General features: G+C 44.1%; 1 protein-coding gene across 3 annotated transcripts in view; it reads left to right on the top strand.

Moving 5' to 3' along the window:
- Window positions 1-12992, top strand: part of cluha (clustered mitochondria (cluA/CLU1) homolog a) — a 166615-nt gene that overhangs the window by 93163 nt on the left and 60460 nt on the right. For all 3 annotated transcript variants that reach the window (XR_014620562.1, XM_084330543.1, XM_084330542.1), the window contains exons 13-15: window positions 778-879; window positions 2409-2509; window positions 6230-6382. Coding sequence is in view for 2 of the 3 variants with exons in the window: in XM_084330543.1 (XP_084186669.1) it covers window positions 778-879; window positions 2409-2509; window positions 6230-6382 (356 nt within the window). In the remaining variant the exon portion in view is untranslated. The remainder of the gene's footprint in view (window positions 1-777; window positions 880-2408; window positions 2510-6229; window positions 6383-12992) is intronic.

Genomic DNA, 12992 nt, shown 5'->3' with positions numbered 1-12992 from the left:
ACGACTGCACCACTGTCCAGCGGACACCAGAGCTGAGCCCGCGGCGAGAATGTGCTGCCACGAGCGGCATCGCTGAGCTCTGGCTCTGACTACATGCAGTCACTGAGTGTTGTGTTGCTGTAGCCAGCGGGTAAATCGCGATTTTTTTTATTTGTTTGTCGCGACAAACCAATTACATAATCCAACATATGTGGCACATATAGGCACATATAGGCACAACATATTCCAGTTAACGGTATATTTTTTTAATGATTTGTTACGGCGTAGTCGTTCTATATGAATTGAAAATGTGGGGCCCCGATGTAAACAAGACAAACGTCTTTCTCAAGTCTGCATCCCCTTAACAATTGTGTGTATTGAGCCGTAGCAGAGAGCGCAAGGCTGCCGCGCGGGCGTGCCACGGCGTGTCACGTGGCCGTCGCGGCCAATCAGGCGAACCCGGAAACCGAAATCCGACTAAATCCGTTGCGGAAGTGATACACGCGCCCTGGTCTGGTTGGTTGCTGTTACTCTGAGGTTTGTCCGCCGTGAAGGACTGCTGGATTGGTTGTGATTTGCACGCTCCCCTCAACTCATCCTAGAATCCTGTAACCTGCTTGTGCCATAAACAGTGACTTACTTTAAAAACAAATCCTTTTTGGTGATGTTGAGATGGGTTTGTGTTTTCTTCCATTTCTGAAATATCAAAATTCAGATTATGTTTAGTTGATTTTACGGTTACCATTTTTTAAGATTTCTTACATTTTTGACCCGCTGTATTATCCTCATTGTATCCAGACCCCAAAAGCCGCGAGGTGGTTCTCAACGCCTGCAAGGCCGTGGGCTCCATCAGCAACACCTCTTTCGACATCCGCTTCAACCCCGACCTCTTCTCCCCAGGTAGGTCTTCACATCCATGGGACACGTTCTGTAGTGTTGGCTCCAAGTGTGCGCCAGGGAGGACATTGGATAATACTGGATTGGCCCGAATAAGACCATGCCCCCCCCCCCCCTCTTAAATTATTGTACACCTGAAAAAAATGAAGTCTTGAATTTACACTCTAAAGATGGTAGGTGTTGCATTAAGGACAGTTTAATTTAGGAGTCATAATTAGCCGCTTTCCCGGTATGCTTGAAAGACATGTTTGGTATTCCTCTCTGTCTAGTTTCATATTATACCACTTGTACGGCTGAGGGTTAAAAACGAGTCCTATGGTGAAGCTCGTGTCTGTACAAGCTGACTGAGGCTTGCTGAAATTCACTCTGTGTGCACTGTGGAGTAGATTTCAGTGAGCCTCAGTCGACTTGTACATACAGGAGCTCGACCCCATTGACTTTGCATTGGTTAGTGGCTAACTATCAGGAGCTAGTATGAGGAACAGCATGGATTGTGCTGAGAAAGGATTTTACCAAATAGAGCCAGGGGTCCAAAATAAATAAAATCTGCAGGAACCCCCCCTGTGAGAGTGATGGTATTATTTTGGTTCTGCGGGTTCTGATAGAACAGCGTCTGTTAAGAGAGGTAGTGAAGGAAAGGGTCACAAAGAGGATGTGAAGGGAAGGGTCACAAAGATGATGTGAAGGGAAGGGTCACAAAGATGATGTGAAGGGAAGGGTCACAAAGATGATGTGAAGGGATAAGTAGTGAAGGGAAGGGTCACAAAGATGATGTGAAGGGAAGGGTCACAAAGATGATGTGAAGGGATGAGTAGTGAAGGGAAGGGTCACAAAGAGTATGTGAAGGGATGAGTAGAGAAGGGAAGGGTCACAAAGATGATGTGAAGGGATGAGTAGAGAAGGGAAGGGTCACAAAGAGGATGTGAAGGGATGAGTAGTGAAGGCAAGGGTCACAAAGATGATGTGAAGGGAAGGGATGAGTAGAGAAGGGAAGGGTCACAAAGATGATGTGAAGGGAAGGGTCACAAAGAGGATGTGAAGGGATGAGTAGAGAAGGGAAGGGTCACAAAGAGGATGTGAAGGGATTAGTAGAGAAGGGAAGGGTCACAAAGAGGATGTGAAGGGATGAGTAGAGAAGGGAAGGGTCACAAAGAGGATGTGAAGGGATGAGTAGAGAAGGGAAGGGTCACAAAGAGGATGTGAAGGGATTAGTAGAGAAGGGAAGGGTCACAAAGAGGACGTGAAGGGATTAGTAGAGAAGGGAAGGGTCACAAAGATGGTGTGAAGGGATGAGTAGAGAAGGGAAGGGTCAAAGAGGATGTGAAGGGATGAGTAGAGAAGGGAAGGGTCACAAAGAGGACGTGAAGGGATTAGTAGAGAAGGGAAGGGTCACAAAGATGGTGTGAAGGGATGAGTAGTGAAGGGAAAGGAAGGGTCACAAAGAGGATGTGAAGGGATGCGTATTGAAGGGAAGGGTCACAGACCATATGAAATAATGTGAAGGTGTATGTCTGGTGTTTCTCTCCAACCAGGAGTGCGTTTCCCAGAGGACAGTGCAGATGACATCCAGAAACAGAAGCAGCTGCTGAAAGATGCTGCTGCCTTCCTGGTCTCCTGTCAGATACCCTCGCTGGTCAGTGGCTCAGTCACACTCGTTCTCTCGCTTGCTACTATTTTGTCATGGGTGTCGATGTGTGTTTTGTGAGCTTAGAGAGACATGGTTATCATCATTTATCTATTTATTTACCCCCAGGCTTGTATGGAAGCACCCCCCCCCCACACACACACACCTTTATAGATGGATGATGTATGTAATGGTGGTTTCTTGCTATACCCACGTGAATCCATCGAGACCTTCTGATCCAGGTCTAGAAAGAATGGGGAAACAGTTTTGATCATTTCCACATCTTAAAGATCCTCTCCAGATTTTAAACTCTTAACAAATGTGACTAGCCGTGGATAGTAGGGACTTGTTGAGGCAACTTCAATTTTTATTTTTATTTTTTTTATATACATATTATGAAAGTACAGATTCATACCTTCAAAATAAGCCACCACTTGAACATTTTGGTGGGATACTTTTCAAGCTACTTCCTATGAATCATGGTGATGTCACAAAACGTATTCAGAGAAAATGGCCTTGAAAGTTTTACACTTACACTGTTAAACAAACCCTACCCAGAATGCATTGTAATCCTGCATGGCCCCCCTCTCTGTCTCTGGGGGCAATTAACACCTGGCCACGTTCTAGTGCAGACTCTTTTGTTATGACAACGACTCTGTCTTGTGGCACTGCAAACACACACCCATAGAAGGAAAAGTCATGATAGTTTATGTAATTTAGTGTGGTAGTGAAAGGTTAACCTTCTGTAGTGTGGTAGTGAAAAGTTAACCTGTGTGTGTGTGGTAGTGAAAGGTTAACCTTCTGTAGTGGTAGTGAAAGGTTAACCTTCTGTAGTGTGGTAGTGAAAGGGTGTAGTGTGGTAGTGAAAGGTTAACCTTCTGTAGTGTGGTAGTGAAAGGTTAACCTTCTGTAGTGTGGTAGTGAAAGAGTTAACCTTCTGTAGTGTGGTAGTGAAAGAGTTAACCTTCTGTAGTGTGGTAGTGAAAGGATTATGTCTGTTTTCATTTAATAAGTGGTCTTAAAATGTCAGTAGTGTACCAGAGCAGACTATATTTTTAGGAAGGAGGTTGAAGAGGAGTATCTTGACTTGACTTTGCATTAGTTTGTGGTTAACTATCCAGAGCTAGTATGAGGAACAGCATGGGTTGTGAGTGACAAGAAATTATATTATATTATATTTCCCTGCTATGTAAGCGGGGCAGGTGACAAACACCAAACCTCGTCACACAGCAGTGGCTGATAGTTCACGTAGCCCGCTTGAATGAACTGCGAGAAATAATTCATAACATAGTGTTATTGTTATCGCTAGCTTCTAAAAGACGGGAGGGAAAAACCGCAGCTCACATGAGCTGCTCGTACACACGCACCATTCAGCATGCATCAGGAGCACAGCTCGCTGCTCGCACACACACTATCCCTCCCCCTCTCTCGCTCTGAATGAAACGGAATGCATTGGTATCACTCCGCGGCCTGTCCTGACCAATAGTGCATCTTGAATGGAAAATGCTGATGAAATATAATACCTAAGTTGTTTGTTATTTTCTTGAGTTTCCCTATTGAATGAATTTACTTTCTTATGGCATTAGGTTGCAATAAATCCACTCGAACGAAATTCGTTCGCTCATAAAATTTGTGACATTCTAAATGTGTTTTAATGTTGTTTAATGACAATACACCCGAGTCCCGACTCGCGTTTTATGAAGATCTTTTTAATATAGACACTGCATTTGTCACAAGTTAAGTTGCTAAAACTTATAACGTTAAGATAAGTCTATTAACATTTTCCTTCTCTCTGCTAAGAAAGGAGAGCTTGTGTTTTTAACACCTCGTTAAGTACCTGTGATTAATGCATGACACGCGCACAGACCACGCAGCGTAAGCCCTCGCTTGTAGTTTTTGCCACAGTATGAGAGACAATACTGTCGAACTATCTAACAATAATTAACTCATTTACAAGTTGTATTTAAGTTTGCAAATAAGGGAACAGAGCAATGACATTTCAAAGCAGTCAAAAAAGCAAGATTTCGATTTTTTTCGATTTTCTGAAGTGCAAGAAGTTTTCGCATTTTCTGACGCTTGTATCTCACGCACTAAGTCGGGGTTGGTAACGGCGAGTCACAAATGTTCTATATTGAATAACAATTTGTATGAATGGTTTTTCCACCAAATTGTTGACTGAAAATATTTTAGCAGAAACTCTACACCTATACTTTCATTGAGCATGTAAGGATCTTTTTCCTCTTTCATCTTTGACGGTGAATAACACAAAATTGACCAGACATGAGAAAGGCTGCACCTTCATGAGATCAAGTGTACAAAACATCTAAGCAAATTAAATTAAATTAAAAGGGCAGATGATTTACAGTTTTTTTTGTTTTGTTGATGCAGTACTACATTTTGCCAACCTGGACACATGCAATTTGAAATATGTATATCAGGCGTATAAATTACCTCATTATGGCCAAGTCGTATATCTATGGATCGGGCCTAAATCTCTTTCTAATGGCGCCTGTTACAAGGCAGCAAAGACCGTGAATGAAATCTACTATAAGTACAGTTACTTTTGCATAGCTCTGCCATTTTTCACCAGATTGTCAGTCTTTTCCTAGACGTTCACAGAAAGGTAAAGAAACGATATACGTTGTATTTTATGGCAATAACGTTGAGGTTTGTTCGACCCGTGAGATATAAACACGATTTTCATGTCAATATTTGCAAGAGAAAAATGGTTGGACTTCCGTTTGTCTGTGGCTGGTGTGAGCTAGGTAGTGTAGTTGAATGAAATCCCAATGTCCATTGAAAGCCCTGGGTCTCCTCTTTCTTAGGACTACAACGATTTCATGACTTCCTTTATTTGCGTCTAAATCGCCTAATCATTTGATAAGATTAGGGTCTTTACTCTTGGCTACATTTGAAAAAGAAACGCAACATCACTTAATACTATTGATCTAGTATTGATCTATTTGTGACGTGAAATAAATCTCGGCCCGGTATCGGTCGTTAACCTCGGAGGTTAAGATGTCAATATCTACTCGTCTTTCTGTGTAGCTGAAGCTAAAGGTGTCAAGTTACCACAGAAGGTGATATATTAGTGACCTCATACATGCAACTCAGATTTCAGGGAAGAAAAGATAAGATCTACCTCTCCAGGGGAAGAATGTGAAAAGGAGATGACCATGAAAAAGATAAACATGTTTTTGAATGGAGGGGATCTTCAAAAAGTATAGAAAAATATAAATGAGTTCAGGGGAAAAGGCTCAATACTGCGGCCCCGGTGAGGGAATTCGAACAGGGGAATGTGTAGGAAGCCTGTATAAAGCATTCCGTCATGTGACCAGGTGAAAGACTGCCTGTATAAAGCCTTGTGGTGTGGTGTCATGTGACCAGGTGAAAGACTGCCTGTATAAAGCCTTGTGGTGTGGTGTCATGTGACCAGGTGAAAGACTGCCTGTATAAAGCCTTGTGGTGTGGTGTCATGTGACCAGGTGAAAGACTGCCTGTATAAAGCCTTGTGGTGTGGTGTCATGTGACCAGGTGAAAGACTGCCTGTATAAAGCCTTGTAGTGTGGTGTCATGTAACCATGTGAAAGACTCCCTGTATAAAGCCTTGTGGTGTGGTGTCATGTAACCATGTGAAAGACTGCCTGTATAAAGCCTTGTGGTGTGGTGTCATGTAACCATGTGAAAGACTCCCTGTATAAAGCCTTGTGGTGTGCTTCATGTGACCAGGTGAAGGACTGCCTGGACCACAGCTCTCTGCCCATGGACGGAGCTACGCTGACTGAGGCGCTGCACCAGCGGGGCATCAACATCCGCTACCTGGGCAACGTTCTGGAGTTTGTGGACAAGACCCCCGCCAAGGTCCAGCTGGAGCACTTCTATGTAAGCCTGAATACCCCAGCATCAACTCAGTAGAATACCCCACCATCAACACAGTAGAATACCCCACCATCAGCACAGTAGAATACCCCACCATCAACACAGTAGAATACCCGACCATCAACACGGTAGAATTAGAGGTGGGACGATACATCGATCCAGATCGATATATCGATCTATTATCAATTATCAAATAGGATCGATGCAACGTAAAAAGATCGATTCATATTGCGATACTCTTATTTTGAAAATCCCCTCGTGAGCATATCCGCCCGGCTGCAACAACAGTAGCTCAGCGCAGCTCAGCGTGTGTAGACGTTAGACAGCATTGCTTCAGAGTCCGCCTATTTTCCCCGAAATAAGTGCCTGTTTTTTCCCCCACAAGGGGTCAAATGCATCTAACATGCTTTCCATCCTCGCCATTCCTTTATGCCCACGTCGCGTTAAATACCGAAATTAACGTTGCGTTAGCGTGAGCTAACTAAGCTAAGCTGATAGAGCGATAGAGAGAGAACAGCAGAGGTCCACTAGGGACTGGGGAGGGGGGGGGGTTACTGCATTCTCGAGATAGCCCCACTAACAGGATCTGGCCAGTACTGCATCTTCTGACTCCCAATATGCCGTTTCCAGCCAAAATACAGCGCTGTGATAGGATATTAATATCGGAAAAAAAAGAAAAACGAACCAAAAACAGTGAACAGGAGGTCTATTTGTATTCAAAACAATAGATTGTTTTTCATTTAAATGTCTGGAAGAGATCAAAAATAAAAATGTCAAATGATATTGCCATTGCCTTTTTTTTGTTGTTGATTTAAATGTTACTGATTGTGTTAAATGGGCATATAATATCGTCTCATATCGATCGCAGGCACCTGAATCTAATCGTATCGTATCGTGGCAGACTTTGTGATATCGGAAAATATCGTATCGTTGTCCAAATAATCGATATCGTATCGTATCGTGATGAAACTGGTGATTCCCACCCCTAGGTAGAATACCCCACCATCAACACAGTAGAATACCCCACCATCAACTCGGTAGAATACCCCAGTCAACACTGTAGAATACCCCACTATCAACACATTCATTTTTAATAGGGAGATTAACAGATTGACTTGAAAAGATTATCTCCAACCAGCTCCACACCCACCTACAGAACAACTCCCTTTTTGAACCCTTTCAACCAGGCTTCCGAAAACACCACAGCACAGAATCTGCTCTTCTTAAAGTCATCAACGATATCCTGCTAAATTCAGATTCCGGTTTCCTCTCCATACTCATCCTCCTCGACCTCAGCGCTGTTTATCCCCCTCCTGCTTTATGTCCTCCACGATTGTGCCTATCCCCAAAAGAGGCAAGATAACATGCCTAAACGACTGGCGCCCTATTGCCCTCACCCCCATTGTGAGTAAGTGCTTCGAAAAGCACATACAAATTAAATATGTGCCATCATACCCCCCACACTAGACCAGCACTAGACCAGCACCAGTATGCCTATCGTGGAAATAGATCCACTGATGATGCCATATCCACAGTACTCCATAGCACCCTCACTCACCTAGAAAACAAAAACACATATGCCAGATTGCTGTTTGTCAACTACAGTTCTGCATTAAATACAATAATTCCCTTCAAACTGGTCATCAAACTCACCAACCTAGGCTTCACCCCTGAACTGTGCACTCTCATCCTAGACTTCCTGTCTGAATGGCGACAGGTAGTGAGAATGGGCTCCATCACCTCCGCTCCTCTGACCCTGAGCACTGGAGCTCCTCAGGGCTGTGTCCTGAGCCCCCTCCTGTACTCCCTGTATACACACGACTGCGTGTCTATATATACACCACTCTAACCTGGTGGTCAAGTTCGCAGACGATACAACTGTGGTGGGCTTGATCACTGATGGGGACGAGTCGGCGTACAGGAGGGAGGTCGACAACCTGGCACGGTGGAGCGAGGATAACAACCTCTCGCTCAACATCACCAAAACCAAAGAGCTGGTGGTGGACTTCAGGAGGGGGAGGAAGACGGGAGTTGGCACCCATCACAATTGGAGGTGCTGCTGTGGAGAGAGTGGGCCAGTTCATGTTCCTCGGAATTAACATCACTGAGGACCTGAAATGGGACACTCATGCGGATCAGGTGGTGAAGAAGGCCCAACAACGCCTCTTCCACCTGAGAAGACTCAAAATGTTTGACATGGGGCCTTCCATCCTGCATGCGTTCTACAGGGGCACCACTGAGAGTGTCCTCACCGGCTGCATCACAGCCTGGTATGGGAACTGCACTGCTCACAGCCGCAGAGCAATACAGAGAGTTGTTAAGACGGCTCAGAAAGTCTGCGGCTGTGAGCTCCCCTGCATACAAGACACATACAACAGTCGGTGCATTAGCAAGGCCCGGAAGATCATAAAAGACCCCAGCCAACCCAACAACGGCTTGTTCCAACTGCTGCCTTCTGGGAGGTGTTACCGCAGCCTCAGAGCCAGGTCCAGCAGGCTCAAGGACTCATACTTTCACCAAGCCATCAGACTCATGAACACTACTTAGTCACTAGATTTATTGTATATATATTATGTATTCGTTTTATGTATTTTAAGTACCTTACGTTGATTTATTCTACTGTTGCGCACTTTTTATATTAACTCTCAGCACTGTCACTTTTTCATATATCACTATTATGCTGGTTTTATTGTGTATTGTATTGTTCCATTGTGTATTTTATTACCATGCTGTAGGTCGAGGGGGCAAGACCCAAGAATCTTGCTCTTTCTTGTATGAGAATATGACAAAGATGCAACAATAAATCTGTATCTATCAACAACCACTCTATCCTCCCCTCCCCCACAGTGAAAAATGTGGGTGTTCTTTTTTACCTCAAACTATCATTCAAACCACACATCAATAACATCACCAAGACATGCTACTTTCACCTCAGGAACATTTCCCGCATTAGAGCACTACTGTCCCCCTCCGGCACTGAAAAGCTGGTTCATGCCCTCATCTTCTCCCGTCTAGATTACTGTAATGCATTACTCATTGGCTCAACATCAAAATCCCTCCATAAACTTCAACTAGTTCAGAACACCTCAGCCTGCATCATCACCGCTCCCCAAATTCTCCCACATCACACCTGTCCTCTCCTCACTTCACTGGCTCCCGGTTAAGTATAGGATTGACTTTAAGATCTGTCTCCTCACTTACAAAGCCCTCCACTCCCTAGCACCTGCTCACAGCCGCAGACTCCCTCCCTCCCGCTCACTCCGCTCATCCAACTCAGCCCTTCTGAGCACACCACACTACCGCCTTAAGTCCACAGAAAACAAATCATTCTCCTCCTCTGCTCCCCGACTCTGGAATCAACTCCCATCACACATCAAAGAAGCCCCATCCGTAGAAACATTTAAGTCTCACCTCAAAACCCACCTGTTCAACCTTGCATACTTACATTTTCACATCAAGTCAAGTCGAGAGTTTTATTTGTCACGGCATACAAGCATACAGTGAAATGCGGGTGGTCATGCCTGCAGCGATTGTGCAATAATACAAGTAATAAGAATAAGACATAACAGGTATAATGTACATAAAGTTTACAAAGAGCATGGTAAAACGCATGCTAAGGTCCTGCAATACAATGTTAGCTACGGATGAGCTAACATCTGTGCACACCTATATTTTAGTATTATTATTTATTTTATTTGATCATTTAGTCTCTAAGCTGTCTCCCTTTCTCTGTAGTATCCCCACCATGTTGTCATTGTGAAAGTCCATGTACTGTGTTTGTCCATATACCATAATGTAATGTATGTAAAGCGCTTTGAGATACCTTATGTAAGGCGCTATATAAAATAAATGTATTATTATTATTACCCCACCATCAACACAGTATAATACCCCACCGTCAACACAGTAGACTACCCCACCATCAACACAGTAGACTACCCCACCATCAACACAGTAGAATATAGGGGTGGGAATCACCAGAGGCCTCACGATACGATAGTATTGCGATACTAAATATATTGCGATATACTGAGTATTGCGATATTAATATTGCGATTTATTACCTTTTTTCAACTGCAAAGTAAAACTGTCAACATGTTTTATCTAATAAAATAAAGTTCAGTCTGTTCATCTCACTTCAATCATGCAGAACATGGTATTTTCTCAAGCAGACAGATGTCAACACTGTAATCTGTGTTGCATGTACCTGACAAACTGAACTGTTTGTATTAGTCATATTCCAACTTAACTGAATGCACATGTGTGTGTGTGTGTGTGTGTGTGGACTACTGTACTATTACAGGTATTGAAATGAACAATGCAACTTCCTTATACAAAAAATTGATAAATAATTAAATAGCGATACTTGGCGTCCCTTTATCGACAGTATCGCCACGCAAAGTATCGCGATACTACTACGTATCGATTTTTTCTCCCACCCTTAGTACAATACCCCACCATCAACACAGTAGAATACTCCACCATCAACACAGAGCGCTTGGATAATGATGCAGTTCAAAGCTAGGTGCTTTGATAATGATGCAGTTCAAAGCTAGGCGCTTTGATAATGATGCAGTTCAAAGCTAGGCGCTTTGATAATGATGCAGTTCAAAGCTAGGCACTTGGATAATGATGCAGTTCAAAGCTAGGCGCTTGGATAATGATGCAGTTCAAAGCTAGCCACTTGGATAATGATGCAGTTCAAAGCTAGCCACTTGGATAATGTGCTCTTGGCTAATTGCGTCACAGTGTTTGTGCTACTTTTCATTCAACAGTAGAAATGCTGGCAAATTTCCCCAACTTTAAGAAAAATCTTAAAATAAAAATACATCAGCGCCAATAATTGCTAGTGGTGCATTTGCATGCACTTGTTCATGTTACTTAAAATAAAATAAAAATTTGAATGTATTTGCCAAGTGTAAATGTAATATACCTATCTACTGCCATACACTAATCATAACTACCTACCTCAACCTATAGTCTGCCTATATCACACTGCATGATAGACATGTACAATAAGGGGGCGACAGTGGCTCAGGAGCAGTGGTGCAGTCGTAATATGGGAACTGGTAACACGCCGCGCACGCGTGCGCCGGACCGCCGGTACGTGCATGCGCACAGAACAGATTTTTTTTTTTTTTTAAATATCAAAGCTGAAAAAGGTAGCAGGAACATTAGAACAGAGAACATTAGAACATATACAATTAGTCAACTGAATGCTTTTTATCTTGTTTGCTAATTCAGGTTAAAGACAGCCGATTTAACCAGCATATTAAGAGAGCAAGACTGTCTATCTGGTGTATGTTATGATGAATTGAAAATGGGGGACCCTGATGTAAACAAGACGAAAGTTTTGGTCTGCATCCCCTTAACAATTGTATGCATGTATTGAGCTGTACTGTACTGTACCCGGGCGTTGGAGGTCGTGCAGGTATAGCGAAACTAAGTTTGCTTTGGATAAGCTGATTCTGAAGCTGCAACTTTCTTCTCGGCGGTGGCATCGTTGGTTCAGGTTGCGTTGCAGGTAGGAACATGATACTGTTGTCAAATTATCGGTTTGTATTTGCGGGCGGGGGCGTGGTTGAAGACGCGCTTTTGTTATGGGTGGCCGGGTGTACTCAAATGATCTGTTTATATCTGTTTGTATTTGCGGGCGGGGGCGTGGTTGAAGACGCGCTTTTGTTATGGGTGGCCGGGTGTACTCAAATGATCTGTTTATATCTGTTTGTATTTGCGGGCGGGGGCGTGGTTGAAGACGCGCTTTTGTTATGGGTGGCCACTGGCCGGGTACTTAGCGCACAACGAATGGATAGAGCGCATCTTTGTGCGCGCGTACTTCTGCCTCAGTGATCATCTAGTAACACGGCGTGTAACCGCGTGTGACCACGACTGCACCACTGCTCAGGAGATAGAGCGGTTGTCTGGTAGTCGGAAGGTTCCCGGTTCGATTCCTGCTTCAACCGAGCAGCGTGCCTTGAGCAGGACACTTAACCCCTAATTGCTCCCGATGTGCAGTTTAGCACCTTGCATCGTTGCCTCCACCATCGGTATGTGACTGAATGAGGAACAAAACTTGTAAAGCGCTTTGGATGACTACATGGATGTTCTCAACGACATTGAAAATGAGGGTGGCCACAATCGTCTTTTTTTCCCTCCTTTTTTTTATCCACTTTTTCTCCTTTTTCTGTTTTTCTCTCATCCCAATTTAGTCGTGCCAATTCCCCCCTCCCCTGTCTTGATAGTTGCTCGCATGTGCCCCCCACTGGTCGGTTGTAGGGAGGGTTGAAGAATTATCGCATGTCCCCTCCGATACATGCAGAGTCAGCCAGCCACATCATTTTTTTTATTAACATTTATAGACAAACAACACTTACACAATACCTACAATGACTTCAGCAACACAACAGTACATCCACATGGGCCCCTTGAATTCGGCCGCGCTCAGCCTACTAGACCTCCATGAGAGGGAACCCCCCCCCCTCCCGCTATCTACCCCCAGAAACAGGGCTCCCCCACATCCCAGGGCCGTCCCGACATGGGTACCTTGAATTTGATTGGGCCAGGCCCACCGAGCCAAGCCCGCTACCTCCCATGTCACCAAGCACCCCTCCCC

This window comes from Notolepis coatsorum (assembly GCF_963971535.1).
Source record: "Notolepis coatsorum genome assembly, chromosome: 1".
Taxonomy (NCBI): domain Eukaryota; kingdom Metazoa; phylum Chordata; class Actinopteri; order Aulopiformes; family Paralepididae; genus Notolepis; species Notolepis coatsorum.
The sequence above is the reverse complement of the archived record's forward strand: the minus strand, read 5'-3'. Positions and strand labels throughout refer to the sequence as shown.